At 39.7% G+C, this 21,722-nt stretch overlaps 1 protein-coding gene and 1 long non-coding RNA gene across 6 annotated transcripts in view; one reads left to right on the top strand and one right to left on the bottom strand.

The window, feature by feature from the left end:
• Nucleotides 1-21,722, bottom strand: part of SERPINI1 (serpin family I member 1) — a 72,948-nt gene that overhangs the window by 5,133 nt on the left and 46,093 nt on the right. For all 5 annotated transcript variants that reach the window (XM_077880215.1, XM_077880218.1, XM_077880217.1 and 2 more), the window contains 4 exons: nucleotides 21,434-21,628; nucleotides 19,949-20,153; nucleotides 13,876-13,973; nucleotides 295-381 (listed from right to left, as the gene is read on the bottom strand). In XM_077880215.1, coding sequence (XP_077736341.1) covers nucleotides 295-381; nucleotides 13,876-13,973; nucleotides 19,949-20,153; nucleotides 21,434-21,628 — 585 coding nt within the window. The remainder of the gene's footprint in view (nucleotides 1-294; nucleotides 382-13,875; nucleotides 13,974-19,948; nucleotides 20,154-21,433; nucleotides 21,629-21,722) is intronic.
• On the top strand, nucleotides 6,535-8,928 carry LOC144302665 (uncharacterized). The gene is made up of 3 exons (XR_013369649.1): nucleotides 6,535-6,684; nucleotides 6,791-7,356; nucleotides 7,741-8,928. It is a non-coding gene; the product is annotated as an uncharacterized LOC144302665 (long non-coding RNA).

Raw genomic sequence — 21,722 nt, 5'->3', positions numbered from 1 at the left:
ATACTTAAAATATTTAAACAGGTAGCACAGCAGGGAAATCTGTTCTACAGAGCCACTGTCCTTAGAGGTGGGAGTTATTCTGCATCAGGGCATTGGAGTAAGTGCATGCTTCATATTCTATTTAGAAAATTCTAGCTGGTTCAGCATTAGCTTGACTTTTAAGTTAGAGTAGAGTCTTTTTTTTTTTTTTTTTTTTAGCTTGGTTCTAAAAATGACCCCCACACCCACCCCAGATTGTTTTAGAAATACAAATCAAAAAAGGTGAGAAGATTTTAGAAAATTATAACTTGGCACCTGAGGTTGCAGCAGCTTCTGAGCCTTCTTCATTAACCTCGATGAAGGACTTGTGAATTGCTTTGGAAAGGAAAATCTCCTTGTTATCTGCCAAAAAAAAAAAAAAAAAAAGGGGAGAGAGGGAGAGAGGGAGCAAAAAGAAGCATTTCTTCAGTATCAGAAATAGAGAAGCATTTTACCCTTTATTTAAACAGCTTTGGAAAATATAAGTGACTTAAGGTACTGATGTAAAATAGAAGAGATAATGTTGTGAGATTATATGATTTCAGAGGAGCCTTGAAGATGTGTTTTCCGATTTGTCCTTATTTCATATTCTCTTGTTAATGTTTCCCTTCATTTTTATTGGTAATTTTCCCATTGTTTATTTCTTATATTGCCAGGGAAAGCAGAATTGTGGCTCTGTTTTTAATAGCAACTTCAAATTAGTTCATAACTCAAGATAAAAACATCTCACACAGTGCACTCTAATCGGAAAATTTTAAAGCACAAAATGAAAACAGGTAGAAAGCCAGATATAACCGGAGTAAGAAATTTTTAAGAATCTAATCTCTAATTAACTGTGATAATAGAAATATCTTTGGCAAAGAAAAACAAAATTGACTTCTAGGTTGTAGAAATGTGAATATAAAAAATTTACTTCCCGTTCCAATTAATTGGCTTATCTGAAGATTCACAAACATGCTTTAGCCTAAAGTCAGAGGAAATAACACATTTTCAGTGTTAGGGAGGCTGTTTTTCCCTCAGAGTTTTCTTTCTCTGTATGCTTACTTTCAAATTAATGGCTGAATTGTGTTCTCTCAAAATTCGTGTGTTGAAGTTCTAGCCCTTAAGACTTCAGAATATGACTGTATTTAGAGATAGAGTCCTAGGTTAAAATGAGGTCATTAGGGTGGGCCCTGAGCCAGTAGGACTGATGTCCTTATATGAAGAGGAAATTCAGACACAGATAGATAGAGGGAAAACCATGCCTGATGGCTAATTTTATTTGTCAGCCAGGTTATCTGTGCCCAGATATTTGGTCAAACTATTATTCTGGATGTTTTTGCAAGTGTGTGTTTTTTTTTAAATGAGATTAACATTTGAATTGATGGACTTTTGAGTAAAGCAGTTACCCTTGGGATGAGGGTGTCCTCATCCAATCAGCTGAAGGCTTTAGAACAAAGCCTGATCTCTAAGCAAAAAGGATTTCCGCCAGCTTGGACTCTTCCCTCAATTGCCAGCCCCCCACCCCCTGCAGATTTTAAATTTCCAAATTTACCACAAGTGTGTAAGCCAGTTCCTTAAAGTCCGTCTCTCAGTCTCTCTGTCTCTTTCTCTGTATAGATATAGATATATCTCTCTATATAAATGTACTTCCTGTTGGTCCTGTTTATCTGGAGAACGTGAACACAATATGAGCCAAGAGCCAGCTACAAGCCGTGGAGAGAGACCAGAGTAGATACCAAACCTGAAGCCACCTTGATCTCAGAAGTCCAGCCTCCAGAATGGTGAGACAACAAACACGTGTTGTTCAAGCCACCCAGTCTGTGGGACTCTGTTACGGCAGCCCCAGCAACCTATGCAATAGCTTTTAGTCTTGGGTGTCCGACTTTTGTCCCCAAGATCAAAATGAGATGAACAAAAAGTAGCTCAAATACATAAAAAGTAAAATAGCACAAGGAAGCAAGATGAAAGATTACTCAAGTTTCTGCCCCTCCCCTTGAAGCCCCCTTTTTCCATTCCAGGAGGTCTAATTCAAATTTAAGATAACTTTGTTGCTGATACACCATTCAGTAAAAGCACAGCGCATTTCATATTAGGCTACTTAGTAGGACTTTGTCAGGAACCCAGTCCTACCCACAACATACATTTTCCTTTCAAGGTTTCAAAAACACATAATTATCTCATACTGATGGGGAATGATGTTCAACAATGTTTTTGGTACATCTCTTGCATTGCACCTGCTTATTTTGAATAAGCCCCAAGATAGCTGAGTGGCAACTCTGAATATACTTTTAATAGGGATATTACTTCCTCGGCTCATATTTAGTATTAAGAAATAAGCATTGCTTTATGAAAGAGTCTGTCTCACATATTATGATATTTTCTTCTAGAATGCACTTGATGACTAGAAGAAAAATAAAAAGCAATAGAGCTTTTACATTAAACAATTAAGTATAATTAGCTCCCTCAAATCCAGAAGACTAGTTTTTTGTTGTTGTTTTTTCCCAACAAATAAAAAGAACAGTATAAATTGCATGAAGTAACTAGTCGGATATATTTAGCCGGCAAAACAAATACATGAATTCCAAGAGAGCAAAATATATTAACTATGTAGTAGTTAACTGATGCTCTAACATTTTCAGATTCTGCTGTCCATTTTCTTCAGTCTGCCAGTTAAGGTAGGGTTATGCACCAAGAGCCAGTATTAGGGCCCCGAATGCAAAAGTGACAGGACGTAGCTCCTAAAGGGCAATGAATGACCACGTTGCCAGCTAAGCCCTCTTTAAACATTCTGAGGGGAGTTCTCAAAGACTCCAAATGATGCTTTAGCCACGTTAATTTGCATAGAGGACCTGCCTCCTAGCTCCTAGGGCTGATCTGTTGACTGCACTAGACACCTTGAGAGAAGGAATCTCATCCCTTCAACTCCAGCTTCTGCCACAAATGTATCCTCCTCCAGTCACTTAATCTCCTAAGTGCCCTCATTTACCCCCACAAAATGATGGGAGGATGTGGAGGAGGGATACTTCAAGACACCACGGCAGGTAGATCAAGAAATCAAGGATGCTGAGGGTTCTTCCCACAGAACTAGTTTTTTAAAAGATCGTGAAATGGACAAACCTTTAACAGAGTAATTACCCAAATAAACGATATTAAAACAAAAGAAAATATGTCTAAAGATAGAATTTTTAAAAATCACAACATATATACTTTATATAATTTCCTGCAGATAAATGTGAATCTGCTTTATGAGTTATAACTTATTTACTATGAGCTGCATGTATTTACAATACAATAATTATAGAGAAAGAAAAATATATTTTACAAAACACCACCACAATTGGGTAAGCTTTTTTTTTTTTTTTTTAAGATTTTACATATTTATTTGACAGAGAGAGAGTACAAGCAGGGGGAGCAGCAGGCAGAGGGGGAGGGAGAAGCAGTCACCCCACTGAGCAGGGAACCTGATGTGGGGCTCCATCCCAGGACCCTGGATCATGACCTGAGCCAAAGGCAGACACTTAAAGGACTGAGCCACCCGGCGCCCCTGGTAAGTTTCGACATATCTGTGAATCACCTCCACAAATAAGATATTAGAATATTTCCATCTTCCCAAAAGATTCTTGTGCTTCTTTATGTAGATAATTTTGAAAATACAGAGATTTTGCATCAACTGGACAATTTTATAGAAATGTATATATTATAAAATTGAATGAAGAAAAGAATAGAATATTTGGATAATCGTAACCATTAAAGTAGTTGAGTGAGTAAACAAAAACTTCCTCTCTCCTCAAAATTAAAGAATCTGAGCTTGGGGTGCCTGGGTGGCTCAGTGGGTTAAGCGTCCGACTCTGGATTTCGGCTCAGGTCATGATCTCAGGGTTGTGAGTTGGCCTCTGCACTGGGCCTGGAGCATGCTTGGAATTCTCTGGCTCTCTCTCTCTCTCTCTCTCTCTGGCTCTCCCCACTCCCCCTGTCTTAAAAAAAAAAAAAAAAAAAAAAAAAGGAAAAAGAAAAGAAAAGAAAGAAAAAAGAAAAGAGAGAAAATCCAAGCCTAGCCGGTTTCCTAGGTGATCTAACCAATCCCTCAAGAAACAGGATTTTCTGTTATAAGTCCATTTTAAACTCTAGAAAGAGAATGAAAGCAATTTAAGTCATCTATGGATAGTCTTTCCCTTATATTAAGATTGAACCAGAGCAGTCTAAGAAAAGAGAATCATAGGCCAAACTCACCTATTAGCATAGAGATGAAAGTCGTTGTTTTTTTTTTTTTTTAAATCAGGAAGTTAAATCCAGCGACATATGCAAATACTTTTCTAAAATGAGTTTTCAAGGGACGTCACAGTGTGTAATGACACAGCAGTCGAGAACTGCTCTGACTTGGCTCCCTTTCACATTAAGCCTTCCTCTGGGATGATCTCATCAGACACAGGCCAGTTTATGCCACACAACCCAACTTAAAGCCCAGTCTCCGTTCTCGTGCTGGCTCTGCCTCCCACCTCGCCTTGGGTACACCTCGTGCCTGCAGACCTCAGGGTGCAACGTGAGGGTACCTCTGCGTCACTCATTCAGCCTGTTTCACTCCACCCACTGTGCTCCAGATCATTTGAACTGCAATCCCCTAAACGTACCGTGCTCGGTCACTTCTGTGTCTGTGCTTCCTCACAATCTTCCTGCACCCTGTACAGTCAGACACCCAATCTACTTCTAAGGCCCGCCTTCTGCTCTCTTCTGATTGCTGTTCTCCACTCACATAGAACTAACCACTCTTTCCTGCGGAACCCAGGCTCAGATTCTGTTAAAGCCTTTGATATATCATATTTGCATTTACATCTCCTCTTCCTGGACTGTGTCACTCACTGCCCTTTGCGTCCCTGGCTTCTGGCATTCGGGCGGCCTAATGGCTGAACTAACCTAAGAAGAGAGTTTCCTGGTAATGTGTAAGTTTCCAGAATTTAACCTAGCATAAACAGAAATCTAGGAATTGGGGGCACCTGGGTGGCTCAGTTGATTAAGCATGTGCATCGGCTCAGGCTGTGATCCCAGAGTCCTGGAATCGAGTCCCACATCCGGCTTCCTGCTCCGTGGGAAGCCTGCTTCTCCCTCTGTCTCTGCCCCTCTCTCTCTCTCTCTCTCTCTCTCTCTGTCTCTTATGAATAAATAAATAACATCTTTTTTAAAAAAAAGGAATTTAGTAATTGTTGAATGAAAGGGACTAGCTATTTCCTACTGTAAGACTTTGGATGTTGTCACTGTATGGGCACCATGACCACAATTCTATTCAGAAGTATGGCTGTGAAGTTTATTCTTGTAATAAATCAAACATGTGACACTAATCTAAAGTAGAAGCTCTAGGAAAATTGACGGACAGCAGCACTAGAGAGGGAAAGAACACAAAGGCCACACACAGGCTAAAAAACAAAAATCCAATCGAGAAGAACTTAGGGAATGGGATCCAACAGACCGGTGGCATCGTATGTATTTCAAAGACAGCAAAATAAAGATTGAATCCAATGTTCCAACTCCTAGGGGGTGATTAAGTGCTACACGATGGGCAGCAAATGTCTGCAGATGTAAGCAAGACCTCAGGACTCTTAACTTTTAGAAAGCCATCACCCCTTTAGATACACCAGTAGGAGAAAATGTAACCAATAAATCACATCACCAATGCTGGGGGGGGTGGGAAGAAAATGAAGCATATTCTCTTGGGACAAACTTCAAGCAGTCACATTAAACTATTAGCTGAAAGTGGCTTAAACCAGGAGGGGTCTGCTCTCACCCCATCAGGTCATACAGGCACATAGGCAAGTCCACAGCTCCCTATGCTTGTCCTCCAATATTGCTCATCCTGATGTAATTATGTGTCAATCAAGGCCGTCTTTCTTGCTAGGCCATTCACCTACTCCTTAAGGGCCTGAGCGCTGCCTGTCCAATTTATCTCCTCCTTGCAATTCTTTGGACACCGCCAGGCACCAAGTAGGCACTCAGATATTTGATGAATCGGAATGGAAGGGGAGTTAAGGAGATTTACACTGACGAGCCCGTCTTATTGATTAGAGAAAAGTTCATCGTTCTCTAAAAAAAGAAAATAAATCAAAGACAAACAAAGCCACACACACACACAGAAAAATTCCACACACTGGCCCCAAGCACCCTTCCCCTTCTGGCCACAGCACACACCGCTGCCAAGTAACTGGTCCTACTTTCCCCTGGGCAGTGCGGAGCCAGGCCTTTCACAAAGGATAAGATGGGAACAGGGCCAGCAAGCCCTAGGTTTCCCAGAGAAGAGCTGGGCAATAATTCAAGCTCTTCTGAAGGAAGCAGGGCAAAATGCTAAGGCATTCATTCAGTCACTGAGCAAATATTTATCAAGTACTCTGTTCGAATGAGATATTATTGTGCAGGGCACCAAAGCCTCCAAGTATCCGTGATTAACATAACGCTGGCAGGATGGCCATCATGCAAGTGGATGCCACCACTTCCTTTGTGGCACTGTTCCTAAACACAGCCAATTTAAATAGATTCCTGCGTCACCAAGGACATGCTTAAAATAACAAAATGAGGAGAGCTCCATAACAGAACCCGAGAATACCAAAAGCGTCTCTGTACTTGACTTGCTGGAATATTTTTAGCTTCAGCCCCACCCATGAACTTTAGAAAGGTTTGTAGAAATTGGGCTCCTTCAAGGTAGGAATAGTGTTTATTGGTGTGTTTGTTTGTGTCTCTGGAGGAGTGTGGTTATAGACTAGCGAATCATTCCTTCCTTCCTTCCTTCTTTCATTTATTCATTTAGGTCCTAGGCACCTCATATGTGCCAGACGTTGTTGATACGCTGGATTTACTATGGTGAGCTCAACACTTCCTTCCCAGGAGGAGGAAAGCAAGCATTAAAGGCCAATGGCAATAAAACAGCAAATCAAGACACGGCCACAACTTTAGGGTCTAGTGAGTGTTACTAAGCAGCAAGAGGAGTTGATGTGTTGGCCGGTGATGAGGGCGGGGAAGAGGAGCTACTGTACTTGAGGTGTTGGGGAGTCCGGCTGAGACCTGAGGAATACGTAGGAGCCTGTCACGAGAACACCTGAAGGTAGTTTTCCAGCAAAGGGAAAAGCTCCTGCAGAGGCAGATCCGAGCCAGGTGTGCCCAAGGACCCAGAAGAAGGCCTGTGTGGCTGGAGGGAGCGGGGTGAGGAGGATCCAGGGGTTTGAGAGAAGCCCCCGCACTTGGAGGGAGGCAGGCCCAGCACCACTTCCCACCACACGCCCCCACCAGCACCTGGCCCACCTCCTTGGGCCCTGAGGACACTAAGTCGTCTGTACACAAGCCCTGTCTTCTGAGGAGCTCCGAGATCAGAGACAGGTATGTGAACAAGCAATCTTAAGGAAAAGGTGGCATCTGTGGTAGCACTTTGTACTCTGACAGCCCAGACGGGGGAAGGTAAACCGTTTGGAAGGGAGAGTGACCAGGGCAGGCTTCTTGGAGGCGGCGCCATCCGGGCTGGTTCTTGAAGGACAAGTAGAAAAGGGCAAGTCCGAGAATCGGGTCAGGGCATTCCAAGCTGAGCATCATACTTGCAAAGTGAGACAAGCAGCAGCAAGGACTTGCAGGTCCTGGTCCGATCGGGGCCTGGTTACGTAATAAAGAGGTGGGGAGTGGCACCCAATGTTAAGAGCTTGCACACCACGAGGCTGGAGAGCATGGGCTTCATCCAGAAGTAACGGGGCACCTGTGCTTTGATTTTAGAAGATGCTTGTGCCAGGAGCTGTAAAGCGTGAATCAGAGGAGCAAGCAGCCAGGGGCCAGAGGATCAAGTTTGCTGGCTGCTAGAACGGGCCAGGCAAGAAAGTGGTGGGGAAGTGGAGGTAGGGCCCTGGGAGAGAAACCCAGTCCTCCGACCTCCAGGTGCAAGGAGACGACCTCCAGGTGCAAGGAGACGCAGAGCCGGCCTGGGTGGGATGGGAGAGCCAGTCCGGCCTAAATCCAAGCTCTTGAGTCTGACCTGAACGTGGCTTTCGCTGTGTCTTCTTAATTCCTTTATCTCATTGGCTCCCTTCGGAAAGCTTGTACTTTGTGCTGAAGGATTTAGGACTCTCCTTCTCCTTCCCCTTCCACCTTCCGAGAGGATTATCTATTAATCCAAATGCTGACAGTCATTCATTTCCATTACAAAAATAGCCCTACTCTATAACGGGATCCTTCCTCGCTGCAACTGGATGAGCATTTTAAATCGAGCCTGAGAAGCAAAGGGCTCTCAGCACTCTCTTGATTCCACGTTTATTGGATGAGCCTTTACCATGCTTTACATTAACAGAATGTAGCGGACATCAAATTGAGATGAAAAAATAAGCACACCAGTGAGAATGGGGAAAATGAACAAGGCAGGAAACCACAAATGCTGGAGAGGATGCGGAGAAAAGGGAACCCTCCTGCACTGTTGGTGGGAATGGGAACTGGTGCAGCCACTCTGGAAAACTGTGTGGAGGTTCCTCAAAGAGTTAAAAATAGACCTGCCCTATGACCCAGCAATTGCACTGTTGGGGATTTACCCCAATGATTCAGATGCAATGAAACGCTGGGACACCTGCACCCCGATATTTCTAGCAACAATGTCCACAATAGCCGAACTGTGGAAGGAGCCTCGGTGTCCATCGAAAGATGATGGATAAAGAAGCTGTGGTCTATGTATACAATGGAATATTCCTCAGCCATTAGAAACGACAAATACCCACCATTTGCTTCGACGTGGATGGAACTGGAGGGTATTATGCTGAGTGAAATAAGTCCATCGGAGAAGGACAAACATTATATGGTCTCATTCATATGGGGAATATAAATAATAGTGAAAGGGAATAGAGGGGAAGGGAGAAGAAATGGGTAGGAAATATCAGAAAGGGAGACAGAACATGAAGACTCTAACTCTGGGAAACGAACTAGGGGTGGTGGAAGGGGAGGAAGGCGGAGGGTGGGGGTGACTGGGTGGCGGGCACTTAGGGGGGCACTTGACGGGGTGAGCACTGGGTGTTATTCTGTATGTTGGCAAATTGAACACCAATAAAAAATAAATTTATTATTAAATAAAATAAGCACAATAAACACAGGGCCTCTCATCTCATCCCTTTCTTCATTCAGCAGGTAGTAGGCAGAAAACACAGAGCCGTGTGCTTCCGAAACACTCATCGGGGCCAGTCCTGGAGAGGTTTATTTTTTTTTTATTTTTTTATTTTTTCCTGGAGAGGTTTAAATTCTGGCACAAGGTATGGGCTGCATAAATAATGATAACATGAGATCAGATGTCATATGCAGCATAAGAGAAAGAGTATAGAACAGAGTAGAATTTACGAGGGAGTAAGTACTTCTGGTGGGTGTAGTCGTGTGGCTTGCTGAAGTTAGGGATATCTGTGCTCAAGATCCACCCGGGGGATCTTGGGGGTGAGAGAGACTGGACAAAGTTGGGGCCCCCGGGGGGATGTGAGGTGCAGTGGGAAGGGTCAGGTTGCAAAAGCTGCGTGGAAGGAATCAACCAGAATCAAGGCTAGAGGGAGCTGAGGCCTGAATGCCCTGCCAAGCAACGGGCAGTGCACCGCCAACTGAAGGGAGGCTTTGAACAGGAACAGGGATGATCTGAGAGCGGGTTTCAAGGTGATTAATCTTGGCAGTGGTCGAGAAGACAGATTAGATGGAAAAGAGATTGGAAACCGTTTAGGAGACTATTGAAATCGGCTGGGGGCGGCAGTGAGGAGAGCCTGAAATAAAGGTGGAGGCCACGCATTAGAGAACGAGAGGTCCCAGCAAAGGAGTCTCAAGTCACTCAATTTTTCCTGAAGCATGAGGACGTGGAGCAGGGTTGTTTTTCCCACTGTTCAATCATATTTGCTATTTTTAGAGAAAGATAGCATTTCATTGCCTAATTTAAGAATGAGTCGTGTCACAATAGTACTGAGCCACTTTCTGGGCGCTTTTGAAATTAGGAATTCTACGAAGAAGGCGATTCTTTAAAAGGTTTTCCCATGTTTCAAGTGAGAGTTTTCATTGAAGAAATAATACATTACGCAAGGCAAAATCCCAAGCAGGCCACAGTGACAGATGAAACAAAATCTCCTCTCTCATCTGGGAGCCTCTCTTCTGTATTCTAGAGGCAACCATTGCTATCATTTTCTAAGACATTATTCAAAAATGTTCAATGCATTGGAAAGCTTAAATGCATACCTATATTCCCCCCGCCCCCATCTTTTGAACCACTGGGCCCCCATTCCACCAGTTGACTTTCTTTCTCACAATGCTTCCTCCAGTATGGGGTTCCTTGATTCATCACTATTGACATTTGGAGCTGGATTATTCTTTGTTATAGGGTCTGTCCCGTGCAGGGTAGGTCACCGGGATATAGAAGCATCCCTGGCCTTTACCGGAGAGATGCCATGAACACTCTCCAGTTGTGACAACCCAAAAGGTTTCCAGCTGTTGCCAAATGTTTCCTGGAGGACAAAATTGTCCTGGTTGAGAACCGCTGCTCCAGTAAAGCATTTCTATCACTCTTCCTTTTATTAAGTCCAACTGTTTATGTCTTTCTCCCCACAAGTCTGTATCCTTCTTTAGAGCAGGTATGACATCTTAGTTAGTTCTTCATTTTTATGATGTACGGTGCTCACACCGACTCATGAAGAGTTATTAAATGAAAGGAATAGACATGACATTGAATGTAATTAATGACTATCTTAACACCATGAAATCCTCACCATGAAATTCATTAAGGTAGAAAATAATAATCAAATACACGCTAATAATTTTCCTGGGCACTTGTAGGGGTTACCAAGCATCACAGACACTTTAATCAGCAGGGTTTTCATAACATTTGGAGAAGCAAAGAACTAGACATGTGAAAAGAACACCAACCATGTAAGGACAGAGCATATGGTGCCCAGTTGGACAATGCAGGGAATAATAAATACCATCAAATTCAGCAAAAGCAGAGAGGCAAGTTTTATAGTTGTGTTCCTAGTTTTCAAATAAATGGTTCATGAATTAATGTGTATGTGCAGTGTGTGTGTGTGTGTGTGTGTGTGTGTGTGTGTGTGTGTGTGTTGGGTGGGGGGAAGGGAGGGAAAGGAAAAAAAAGGAAGTATTGTTTGGGATGGGCTGACATGCTGAGGCTACCAAGGTCCTAACAAAACTAGGACCCACTGAAAGCTTGAGAAATTGACTCTAGACCTTACTCAAGTTATCCTGAAGGCTTGAATTGGGTCGTGTTTGAGGATGGCCGATCCTGGATGTCTCAGTATGTTTTAAGGAGTTAGATGTTCCAAAAAAGGTAATACAGAAGGTGGCCATGGAGAAACCTCTGCTCTCTCCTTCCCTCTCTTGTTTTCTCCTTCAGGGGACATCTACCGTGTGCCAGCTATGTGTCAGCCGTATGCCAGGTACCAGTAACGCAGCTCTGAGTACCCTGAGAAGGATTCCGTTCTGAGAGAGGTTTGATCAAATGAACAGAGACTTCACACATAGACTATATGAACTCTGAAAGATCCAAGTGTTATTTCAAATTTCCAAACCATCTGCATTCATAATAGATACTTATTCTCTATTGTCTCTGGACGTACCAAAGGCAATTAAATATTACGTCATAAACCTCCCAGATATGTCAGAAATTTTAAGCTACACTGACCACAATAATTGATTTACCACTGCAGTGCTACTCCCTCAGGACTGAAAAGCCGCAGATACTCTATGCATGTGAAATAACTGCCTAGATGTTTGGGTGAGACAGTGAGGAATCTCTAATAAAACAGAAAATCGAGCCACTGTAAGAAAGCGGAATGTAATTATCCAGTTGGAATTTGGCCAGTTTGGTAGACAGATTCTCTCAATTCCTGAGGAAGGGAGCATAAGAACTTTAAATTATCCTATGCTTCATCTACGAATATATTTCTGACTCAAGCACAAAAGTACCCATTAGCTTTTGAATCTCCACCAGTCCTACCTCCTTGACAACCCCTCTGAAAAGTTCAGAGCTCTAGGAGCTTGGATGTGAGCCATGAAAACCTTTACTTGGGCAAAATTTGCATTTCTCTGCTGGACAGGAACATTTATACAGTAGACATTTAGAAAAACTCTACTAGGGTTTTGGAGGTAAGCTCTCTAAATGAGGGGTAGAAGTTGTGGTATCAAATATACCAACATCACCTCGTTGCTGAGTGCTGCTTAGAAAACAATCTGTCCAATTCTAAATCTGGGAGGGCAAGGCCTTTTTTGATTATAAACTCCATGATAATTTCCTGAAAGCTATGAACCCATCTCCACTCTTTTCTTTCTTGTGTATGTGCGTGTGTGTGCGCGCACCCACACATGCATGCGAGCGCACACCTATATGCGATTTCAGGGGTAGAGCATCTACTTCACTGAATTCAATCCATGGACCCTCATACTCCAGGTTTAGAAGATATTATTCGGTTGGCTTGATTTTCTATAAGCTATTACTTCAGGAGAGGAAAACTAAATTCTCTCCTGTAACGCATGAACTGCTAGGGAAACTTCTATGCCTTTGTTCTCTCTGGTTGGAGAGTTGGGTCCAATACATCACATATAAAGAAGACTTACACATTAAGTTCCTTTTTATCTCAATCTATGTCTCCACCATATATATGTATAGATCTATATGTCTCTATCATGTATATCTATATATCTGCCTTTATCACATCAAAAAATAGATTGTTTTATGGTCCATATTCTATAGAAATGATAGAACATCATTATATAAGCTAAGTCTTAAACTTACAGGTGCCATATTTCAGTGATAAATGTCTTGGGGTTAACTGCTTAAAATATTTCCAAAAGAATTTTACATATTCTAAGTACTTAATGTTGCTAATATGTTAATGATTTTTACTCTGAACAAATTAGGGCATGTGGATCAAATAATTCAACTGGGATTTTCTCTCACCTTGGGATATTTAAAATAAATTACTCAGCACCCAATATGCCAGGTATATTTTGAAGCTACTTCTTCAAAACCACTCTTTTTTTATTGAAGACTTGAGATAATCTTTACATCTCACTAGATATTCTTTTAAAAAGTGTCGACTTCTCACAGCAGGCACACATTTATCCTCTCTTCTTTCTTTCCTATATAATTTACTGTAACTGGACACACTGAGGTATTAAATCAACACATTTATTGATTATCTACAAGGCATTGTGTCAGATAGAATGGGGAATTTGAATACATATAAGACAGATCTTCTGGAGAGGATCTATTGTTGAAGATAAGACATGGACCAAAATAATATAAACTTAATGTTAGGACTATTATTTACAGTTTTGTGTATAGAAAGTAAATATATTTGTTATAGTTATCTGGCAAATGATAACCTTATTTTACCTCAGAACTCTGTAGTAGAGGGTTGGGCAGCATCATTTAAAAAAATATTGATTTATTTTTGTAGAAGGCGAGAGAAGTTTATTGAACACATTATAAGGGAGCAGTGGGCAGGACAGCAGAGGAGAGGCTGTCTGCCAGGAGGCCAGTGGGTAGAGGCTGTTTTTAAAGGGAAAAGGTGAAGACATACAGTGACGTATGGAATTCTCTCTTTTCTGGTAATTGTGCCTGGTTGTAAGTAGCCCATTGGTCAGGGCCCATGGATACTTTGAGGTGGGCAACCTGATGGGCCTGTCTGTATTCAGCCAGAGGGTCACCTGGGGACCCTTTGGCCTTGATCAAGTTTCTATTGCTCAAGACTGTTGCCTACCAGTGGTCTCTACATCCCCACCCCCACCCCGCCTGCCTCGAACAATTTTCACCTTAAATCTTTAAGGTGATGGAGAACATCATCATTTTACAAATCTTTTATGAAATAATATGTTAAAAAAATAGTGTTTATTTCCTACCAGACAAAGCTGTCAAATTTGCATTTTTGATGAAAACTTCAGTTATTCCAAGAGCCTTCAAAACCTCCTTTAAATCAATTTCCTGCTCCACTGTGAACCTAGAAAACACATAGGGGGAAAAGCATTTAGTTACAGGATTTTTAAAGTATTTAGTTACAGCATCCCGTTGCCTGGGACAAAGAATAAAAACGTTGGATATATTTAATGGTAAATTATGCTAAAACTGGCTTTTGACTGCAAGTAGAATTTGATTGTGCTTATAAAAAGAGGAGAGACCAAAAAGAATAATGTATCAGAATAATATTAAATGATTAAGTAGGAAAACTATTTGATGTGGACACGAAAGTGTAATATATATGGTGGAATAGTGTTTTTGAGCTCAAGAGCGTAAAACTTACGTTCTTTCAAAATTGTGTGACCCAGTAATACATCTGACTTTTTTTTTTTTAAAGCTGGCAATGGCTAGGGGATCCCTGGGTGGCTCAGCAGTTTAGTACCTGCCTTCAGCCCAGGGCATGATCCTGGAGTCCCGGGATCAAGTCCCACATAGGGCTCCCTGCATGGAGCCTGCTTCTCCCTCTGCCTATGTCTCTGCCTCTCTCTCTCTGCCTGTGTCTCTCATGAATAAATAAATAAATAAAACCTTAAAAAAAAAAAAGCTGGCAATGGCTAATCAAATATTTACATAACTAAGGCATGTCATTCTTTTCTGAGTGTCCTGCTCAATTCCCTGTGAAAAGGGAGAGAGCTATTGTTGTATAATGGATACATCTTCCATTTCAACTCCATAGACTCAGAGAAAGAAAATATAAAATCTGTCATGTTAAAAATATATATCTTCGTGAATATATTAACCTCCAGGACCTGAGCCTGTTTTCCTGGTAGCATCACAGAAACCATGTTAATCAACAAAAGTGAATTAAATATTACATCTTAAAAACTGTACACTTTTACAATTATATTAGAGATTCCTTTATAAGCAAAAGAATAACAATTTTTTTGTTTTTTGTTCTAATGGGCTTTATGAATTATACATAAATGTGCATCACATTTACAAGAAATAAAACATTACTTAAAACTGAAATGAAAGTAAGTGGTCATGAACAGAATATTAATTTTAAAAAATAGTTTCCACAGAAACCCTGATTGGTCCTAATATAGAGTCTCTCCCAAACCAATGGATAGTATCACCCATGTTTCTAGTGAAAAATATGAAGTAAACACGGCTGCATTAACACACAAGTGTGGGTTTTTTTTAATGCAAAGGTTATTACTTTTTTATAAAAAGTAAAAACCAGTAGAAGTAAATGTTTCTTTTTTTCTAAGATTCTGCTTTTTGATCAATAAAGATCATAAATGTAAGTTTTTAGACAATGGGCTGTATCCTTAGAAAAGTTATACCTGTAAGAGTCACTAAACATTATGTCAGCATCATTTCTGATGCCTAGTTTTAAAAAGAATGACACATGTGTGGAATGGTTGCTATAAATAAGACTCAGACATCCAGAGGAATCACCAGGGGAAAGTAGTTTTACCAGGTTCATGTTTATGGGGAAAATAGGACAAATAGAGAAATAAATATATAGCAAACATATTAAACCAAGTACTGAATTTTATCTGTATCCTACACTTTACCTTGAATTTAGCATTGTTTCTTTTGTTTCCTGCAAAAAGCGGATGTTGTTTGTGAAAGTAGAAAAGGGGGATGAGTATGGAATGTCTTAAAGAATACATTCAATGGCTTGATTAAGGTGTTTTGTGTGTGCGTGCTTTATGTTTGCTATTGATTGATTGATGATTGATCACTTATATGGAGATTACTATATACCAAAAACTATTCGAGGACTTTAACAGATTAATTTAAATATTGCTAAAGCCCTTGGAGGTAGGTATTATTATTATTATCTTCAGTTAATAGAAGAAACTAAGGAGAAGAAAGATGAGACAATTTGACCAAGGTCATACGGCTAATAAATGGCAGAGCAGGGGCAGGGATCAAGGTTGTATTCTGTATGTCCTGATCCACCTAAAATAGGAAAATGAAGGAAGAGATCAGGAGAAGATACTTTGTGCTTCTTAAGAACAACCTGGTTTGTTTCTCATTTCTGAGGCTTGCTGTGTCAGGTGAGCATTGTAATTTAGCCAGATTGAATTTGGGCAAGTTCCTTAATTTATGAGCTTTGGTTCTGGCGTGTAGGAAATGACATTAATAATACCTGCCTCATAGTGTTGTTCCAGGAATTGAATATGGTTTATAAAAGTCTTAAAAAAAAAAAAGATTTTGTTTTTAAGTATCTCCGTACCCAGTGTGGGGCTCAAACTTAAAGCCCCGAGATCGAGTTGCATGCTCTACTGACTGAGCCAGCCAGGTGTCCCAAAGGTTTTTAGGTCTTAGGATGGTGCCAGTATGTAGGATGCATGTAATAAAGGGCAGATTGTGTTAACTGCACTCATGATATTGCAGTTCTGTATAACATTCACATTACTATAGATGTTAAGGTATTATATCTTTGCATTTTAGTAATGGTGGAATGATTTGATTAAATAGCTATTTAATTCCTGCTGCTTTAGCTGTAAATTAGTCAAATCTAGTGTCTTTTTAATATCTGTAGTATCCAACATAGGACATTACACATAGGTAGAAGTGGAAAAAACCGAGGTGACCATGAGAGTGTTTGTTTAAAGTTGAAGAGAGAATGTGAACAATTTCTACTTATCCATTTCTTGTCAAACTGTTGAAAAATAGCTATGATCTATTTACTACCTCTTTCTTAATATAGACTCATATTCACATAAAGTAGCATTATCCTCTCCCATACACTGAGGGCTCACTGTGTCCCAGACACTGCACAATCCTTTTACAAATGGTATCTCATTTAATCATCCCTCTCAGGGATGATAAATCTCACAGAACCCTATGAGGTTATGTATTGTTATCTCTATTCTACAGAAGAACAAACTGAGGTTCAGACAAGCTAAGCAACTTGGCCTAATCACACATCTAGTAGGTAATAGAATGAGGATATGAGCTAATAAGGTCTGTCTGACTGCAAAATCCTCTTCCACTAATAATTATAATTCTAACAATGGCTATTTAAAAACTATCAAAAACTACAGGTAGATTTTACATTTCACCCACTGAATTTATTTATTTATATTTAAAGACTTTATTTACTTATGGGAGAGAGAGACAGAGACAGAGACAGAGACAGACCTAGGCAGAGGGAGAAGCAGGGAGCCCAATGCAGGACTCCCTCCCGAGACCCTGGGGATCACGCCCTGAGCCAAAAGTAGTTGATCGAGCCACCAGGTGTCCCCACTGAATTTAAAAATAAAAAGCTACAACACTACTTTTTTAAACCCAATGACATGGCTATTCTAATAATGTCATCATGCATTTGCAACTTTGGAAAGAGAAACACTGGAGACTGAGATTTGTAGAGCAAATGTTGGAAAAGAATACATATCTATTACATGTAAGGAGATTTGTAAAACTTAGAAGCAATTAAGAAATTAATCAAGAAACTGTGTAGACAAACCTAATCAAAAGCACTCGTATTAAAGAACAAAATCAGATGGCTGCTTGTATTAGCTTTCTTTTATAAACAAGAAACTAAAGTACCTGGTTTCTAAGACAGTCATTTCAAAATAACAGGATGGTCTCTGGTTACAAAACAGAAAACCACTTTATATCCATTGATTTCTAGCACTCTGGTCACAAACGACAAATCTGAGACTACAAAAGTCAGAGTGGAAAGATACAATAGCCAGGTACCCCTGCATTCCAAGGATTAAGATTTTTGACTTTCATTTTAGAACAACCTTCTTGCACTTATACAATGAAGAAGGTAATGTTCTTCAGAACAAGGTTTTTAAACAATCTTACTGGAAGAGAAGTATATATAAAGCTACCCCTAGATTACCACAAGGTGAGTACTAGGACTTAAAATGTACACTGAAAATAAATAAGAATAGTGATAATAGATAATAATTATATGATGATTACTCTGTGCTAGGCATTTTTCTAAAGTGCTTTTTAGATATTTTACATATATTTTTATCTATATTAGCCAAACTATTTTTGCTACCATGAATAAATTAGGAGAATATCTGGTAATCTCATTTAAATCTTAGAAATGTATGACTGTGCATAAACCTTTGGATATTTCACTGGATTTGATGATATCACACAGGAATAGCAATTTTACCCTTTCCTACATAGAATTTTATATTCTGGATAAAAATACAATTTCAATTCAGCATCTGATTCCTGTGGGACTTATTATTCAGGGAGGTAAATTATAAAAATACAAAGGTATCCCTTTGCCCCTCTCAAAATGCCCTATACCTTTTAAGAAAGGCATTTGTGGAGCACCTGGCTGGCTCAGTGGTTGAGCATCTGCCTTTGGCTCAAATTGTGATCCCGGGCTCTTGGGATTGAGTCCCACATTGGGTTCCCCACAGGGACCCTGCTTCTCTCTCTGCCTATGTCTCTGCCTCTCTCTCTGTGTCTCTAATGAATAAATAAATAAATAAAATCTTTAAAAAGAAAGAAAAGGCATTTAAAACCTATATGCATAAAATCTAATATAAACAAAAATAACTGTCAAGTAGGACAAGAATGTGATCAAATTCTAGAAATGCAAAGTTGCCTTATCAGAGTAATGTCTCTATGTGAATAAAACTATACAAACATCTTAAGACAGATACTTCAGTAAACCTAGGATATGGCTATTAAAAAATGTTTACCTTTGCTAAAATGAGGTCACAAGAATCATTACCCTCAATGAACATTTAATGGATCCTAATGCTGTAAAATGGGAGGGGTAGATCGTTTCCTATTGATTATTACTTATACATAAGTGTTTGAAAACAGTCAATTTCTTAAAAAGGGAAACCAGATTCATGTTATCTATTTAGTCTTTCTTTCTATGCATTAACCATGCAGAAGAGAGTTCATAGAACTTCTGGAGAAATGGATACATCGTAATTAACTGTGCCTAGTTTAGTATGAGGCATTAATATGAGCCAGCAAGCAAGCTAAACTATTTCATAATTGAAGAGTATCTCTTAGAAAATGAAAATTTAATTTTCTTCTGCTGCCACGTTCAATTTCTCTGTGGACAGGACCTGGAGGCCACATTTTCTAGTGAATATGGTTGAGTTAGAATATATGATACTTATTAAGCATTCACTTAAAATTCTGTTAAAATACTCCTAAATAACTTTGCATCCTCACAGAGTTGAAGCATTTGGACATGCTGCACTTAATTCATGGAATTTAATAAGGGAAGCATTAACACTGCACCGAATTCCTCATATTACCAGAAAGAACTCCTTTAAAAATATACAGAAAAGCACACAATATCAATATCAGCCAAAGAAACATGAGAAGAGCATTTTAGGCCAATGCAAAAATATACATAGAGACCCAGAGGCAGGCAAAAAGCAAGCTATCTGTAGCATAAGAGTAAGCACATGGATAGTACATGCTAGAAAGTGTTTGTTGTGATGAGTAGCCAGAGGTGGGCTTGAGATGAACATGGAGGCCCCACATAGATTTTATTATTTAAGCCACAGGGAGAATTTTAAGCTTTTTCCTGCTTATTTATGGTTGCATCTTGGCACCCAGCACAGTAACTTGCTTGCGCTTCTTCCAACAATGTCAGGGATTATTTTCTCTCCAGCTATAATCAACTTTAAATATTAATGAAATACACAAGACTGCCAATGTAAATGATATTCAGAGATGATCTATTGAGAAATCTTCTAAAATGAAGCTAAGAATATTGACTAGGATCTGAAACTAGGTCTTGGTAAATAGTACTGAGTGAATCAATAAATGAACTTGTGTCTCTGGGCAGATCCTCATGAGTACAAACGGATACTTTTTAAAAAGGAGAAGGAAGAGAAGGAGGGGAGGGGAAGGGGAGGAAAGAGGGAGGGGAGTGGGAGGAAGAGAGTAGCTAAGACTTAAAATTCAAAGGCAGTGGCAAGAGTTTTTCTGAGTCAGAACCTACATTGAAATCTCTCCCTCCATGCTGTCGGAGGGAGTCACACAGGAACCTCTTACCTGGGCAGGTACACTTCCACTTTTTGTTTCTTCACAGAGTTTGCCCATTCTTCAATCAGCTGTGCTTTGACCAACGGCTCCAGAGTCGCCAGCGGAACTTCCTGTCTGGACAATACCAGCATCATACTTATTTCATCTCCCTCATAGGGTATTTCTAGAACTTGGTAGATACCACCAGCTTCATTGGAGCCATCACTAAATTCTCCTAAAATACAAAGAAAGTTGATAAAAGGCCCATATCAAAGCTCAAATAAAAGGTTTAGTTTGTTACAACTTTCTTCCAAGAGAGTGTATAGTGTATAAGAAATTCAGGCATCTGGGAAAAGGGAGGTTGTTGTTGTTGTTGTTGTGTTGTTTTAAATAGGCCCTGAAATCTTTGGTCCTAAAAAATGTATTTTTCTTTTAGAATTTCTTTTAGAATCCCCAGAATCATATCACATTTGTCATAATATGTTCCCTAGACTTAGTTTTTATTTTTAAATGAAGATACTTCAAATGAATATATATTTAAAGAATATCTTTAGAAACAATGATAAGTCCTGGTTAGAAAAATAAAGCCCTGCATCCAAGTTAGATGTAGTTCACATTTGCTAATACCCACCTGATCTCTACAAAGGGAAAAAGTGACCACATAATACCTGGGACTTTATTATTACCATAGCTAAAAGTTTTGAGGCAGAGGTAGCATAGTCAAAACAAAATCTATGATATTCTTCAAGAGTTTTCTAGTGTATTTGTGTTGTTTAAGTTCTCCAAATTAGGTAATGAGGTTAGTTGGGGAATGGGCTTTGTATTCTAATGACTTAGCTAAATTCACCAGGATTCCATAAAAAAATAAGGAAGTCTTTAAAACAAATGGTCCTGTTGCTACCTTAGATTTCTCCCATTTTCAAAAAAAAAAAAAGTAATGCTTTTGTTATGAGTATTTTCCTATAACTGATCTAGGTCCTTTAGAGCATTAAACATTTTGGTTCTCAAATATAGTGTGTAAGAATACAGTTCAATGTAGTGTGGAAGAAAGATTAACACCCTAGGCTTCTGAAAAGTCCAATGAAATATCTTTGAAAAGATATTTTCAAAGATGTTTCAGACACACACAGTCTGAAAGCAAATTTTTAAGGAAATGCTTGTAATTCAAAGAGTGGTAAGGAATCCAAAGCAAGAGCAAAGGGGAACATATGGGTCACTGACAACCACCCCAAAGTCAATGGCTTTTTGGAATAGCTCAAAATGTTCTTATACAAGGTCAGGTGTTCACATGTGAATAAAGCCATTCTGCAGGTGTAATCAACTTTATAAATTAAATAATTATATTGGAAAACTGTCAATGCATATAATATTCATTCGGGATCTAATTAGAGGACTTTGAAAATGGAGCCAAGGAAATTGAACTGTAGCCCAAACAAGATTGACAAGATACTTGAGTAATAAATATTTCATGTTCTTTCTTAAAAATGTGTTAATATACTACAAGGGAGGCCTTACCATAATAAAATTCCCCTTGTTGATACATCATTGGAATCTGGACTTCACTTTCATCATCTTTAGTGAAGGAAAAGGTTCTAGTATTTTCAGGTCTAAACTGTGACTTCCAGTTCCCTTTGAAATAGACAGCATTGATGAGGGCCAAGTGAGTGCCAGCATCAAAATCTCTTGGGGACACCAAATCTTTCAACAGATCTATTCAGGGAAAAAAATGAATAGATGAAAGTTCATATTAAATTTGAAGGTGAAAGGGGACCAAAAGATTATCAAACTACCATGTAATAGAGTA

The sequence above is a fragment of the Canis aureus genome, chromosome 31, assembly GCF_053574225.1.
Source record: "Canis aureus isolate CA01 chromosome 31, VMU_Caureus_v.1.0, whole genome shotgun sequence".
NCBI classification, from domain to species: domain Eukaryota; kingdom Metazoa; phylum Chordata; class Mammalia; order Carnivora; family Canidae; genus Canis; species Canis aureus.
The sequence above is the reverse complement of the archived record's forward strand: the minus strand, read 5'-3'. Positions and strand labels throughout refer to the sequence as shown.